General features: G+C 47.0%; 1 protein-coding gene across 1 annotated transcript in view; it reads right to left on the bottom strand.

Moving 5' to 3' along the window:
- MIK (pfkB-like carbohydrate kinase family protein) overlaps positions 1-2,070 on the bottom strand; it is a 2,696-nt gene extending 626 nt beyond the window's left edge. The window contains exons 1-2 of the mRNA XM_086780939.1: positions 1,124-2,070; positions 1-674 (exon numbers count right to left, since the gene is read on the bottom strand). The exon at positions 1-674 is cut by the window's left edge and continues 626 nt beyond it. Of these exons, the coding sequence (XP_086637065.1) occupies positions 594-674; positions 1,124-2,023 (981 nt within the window). The 5' untranslated portion in view covers positions 2,024-2,070 and the 3' untranslated portion in view covers positions 1-593. The remainder of the gene's footprint in view (positions 675-1,123) is intronic.
- Between the last annotated feature and the right edge of the window lie 889 nt (positions 2,071-2,959).

Here is a 2,959-nt window from a genome sequence, read left to right as displayed (position 1 = left end):
GGCACTTCACAATCAGAGCATGTGAAGGAGTGTATCACTACTGATTGGCCTGACAACAACCCACCATCTTCTTATTACTACTGATCAACCTGACAAAAACCCAACATCCTCTGAGAATTACAATTAAACACACTGGACTTGAGGTGAGCATCTGAAGAGTATTTGACTATCAAGATTGTTACAGCCTCCCTCATTTGCTTTGCCTTGAAGGAGAGGAAGTCTAAAAGAAATGTCAGATTCAAACACTGAAAGTTTTGCATGTGTGCGCGCACACACACAGGTAAACATGTGTCCAAAAAGAGCCTGTCAATGCTGCAAATGCAACAGAACTACAAGAAACCATGCAAAGCAAACAGAAGCTGCCCATAGCGTTACCAGCATGGAACCAACTGATTTTAGTATAATGAAATTATTAAACTACTGTAAGTATAGGGTGTACTCTGGACTCCCATTGTATTTTTATGAACTTGTAATAGGGTGAACTCTGGACTCCCATTGTAATTTTATGAACTTGTGGGGTTCCAGATAGCACAAAAACCACCCCATGCAATTCCTCCTAACCCAATGTGCTGATGGTTAAGCATGCCTGGTACTTATTCGTGAGTATCGTCTGGGCAGCTATCCACATGATTTGGAGACGTGACAATTTGCCCATTAACAATCCTGTGCATCTTCTGCAAACCAACGCCAAAAATTAACTATCATCGAGATAGCAACACCGCTACGACAAAGGTGTCACCACAAAGTAGTGTGTAGACATTCGTGTTCTGCCAGCCTGGAGATGGGCAACATGCACAAGCCATGGGGATGGATGAACGTCGAATGCTTGAGGCTCTTAGAGATACCTTGATAAGTGCTAATGGGGCTACACAACGGAGTAAGAATTATCTTAATGAAGGTACTTTCCATGAGAAAAGAGGTACCTCCATCATGCTAATGGCTACATAATGAAGTTAGAATTATCTTAAAGAAGATATCTTGCATGAGAAGAGAGATACCTTGATCATGCTAATGGCTACATTATGAAGTTAGTATTATATCAATGAAGGTACCTTCGATCAGAAGAGAGATCTTAATGGTGTTAATGGTACATAATCATAAATTTTATCTTAATGAAGGGTACCTGGAGATCCAAAGGGGAGAATTTGGGCACACCCACTTGACCCACAGCGAGGGCACCGAAGTAGTTGCCCACGAGGGCAGCATTCTGCACAGAAAAGCCCTGGTACAAGCCAGCAGAGAATCCAGCAAGGAAGCTGTCGCCGGCGCCGGTAGGATCCACCTCCTGAGCCTCAAAGGCGGGCAAACTGAACTTGCAGTCTTTGCAATACACGGTGCATCCGAGCTTGCCCTCGGTAACGATGACAGGGGTCTTCTGCCTCACATCTTCTATGTCGATGAAGAGGGCTTCATTGCGGGCGGACTTGAGAAAAGAGATGCGGTGGAGAAGCCTGTAGAATGGCGTTTCTTCAAGCCTCCTCAGAACAATGAGGCCTGTGTGGGTGTCTACTGTCCGGATGAGGGCCTGCACATCCACAACCAGGCGGTCGCACACATCGGCCATTTTCTCCAGCGTCTCTGCTGAGATCTCCCCGACTACCCCCACAGCTAAACCTAAGTGAAACCTCTTGCCTCCGCTCATGCATGGTATGTCGGAGGGATATATCGCCTCGCAAATGCGGCCTGTTTTAAGAACTCTCTCCTCGCCCAGGGTGAAGTCTGCGAAGAATTCCGTCGTGGAGTGCCCGAGAGCCGCCACTGTGGGCGTGTGGTTGTGGAGGGCAGCGGCGTAGGCGAAGTCGGCGCCGACCTTGGAGACGAGGCGGAGGTGGATGCCCAGAGCGTCGAAGATGTTGGAGATGTAGGATACGGAGCCGCCGAGCGCTTCGAAGCGGTCGCCGGAGGGCGTGCGGATGGAGTCGTGGCAGCAGTGACCCACTACAAGGGCGGGGGCGGGAGGGGGCAGAGAAGAGGCCGCAGGAGGAAGGGGAGGGGAAGAGGGAAGGCCGTCGTCTACCTGCATGATTCAATGCAGGCAGACAAGTGTGTTCCATCGGTGGAAATTAACCGAGTCTATGAGGAGAGCTCTCTCCTTCCATGAGTACACACATGGTTGGACCTACCATGCATGTTGAGTCATCGTCTCCTTTGTACAAATCAGCACCTTTGTACAATCACCAAGAATGTATAAGCCCTTTTGGCCATCCTTCCTCCACCCTACTCACCCTCCCCTTCAGTGGTTTCATATAAAATTCTCTCAGTTTTCAAAAAAACAAGTCTCCCTCTCTGACACACACAGGGCACCTAACAGGGCCATACGCCTCCAAAAAATAAGGTTTCGAGTATGCATTAGTGGCCATGCTAGTGACATTGGGCACGGTCTAGGGGTAATTGCTCCAATGCCAAAATCATCAACCACTATCGTGTCAACAATAGCGAGTTAAAAGCTATTTTGAGCTCCTCTTAATAAAAACATTCATTTTTTCACCTTATTGCTACCTACGTAAAAATGTAAGCTCTTTACACAGATGTGTGGCTATGCCCCTACAAGTTACTCGTACGAGTGATGCCCACCCATAGCCAAAGATATCTAAAAAGGCCCTAACTTTGGTTGCACACGATTGTGTAGTCTAATAGGTGATGTCGTCCAAACACTTATGTATGAGATAATGAGCAAACATCACCAAGGGGGTGTATCATGACATAACTATAAACTTTTCAGACATCACCCAAACAAAGGAGGACATTGCCTAAACTATGAAGAACTTTGAAATCGCCCAAACCAAGGAGAACTTTTGAAGTTTGGACTCCCAAATGCCTTTTTTGCTACAAATCTTGCTAACAATCGGTTCTTCCTTGGTTTCCTATTGGCTAACAATCGGCTCTCTCCCCAGTTCTTCCTGAGCTTTTGGTTTCCTATTGGCTAATTGCATTATGGGGCGGTGACGCAACTAATCAA

This window comes from Cibotium barometz, chromosome 42 (assembly GCF_041138505.1).
Source record: "Cibotium barometz isolate CiBa-2024 chromosome 42, ASM4113850v1, whole genome shotgun sequence".
NCBI classification, from domain to species: domain Eukaryota; kingdom Viridiplantae; phylum Streptophyta; class Polypodiopsida; order Cyatheales; family Cibotiaceae; genus Cibotium; species Cibotium barometz.
Note: the sequence above shows the minus strand (reverse complement) of the source record. Positions and strands in the feature narration are given on the sequence as shown.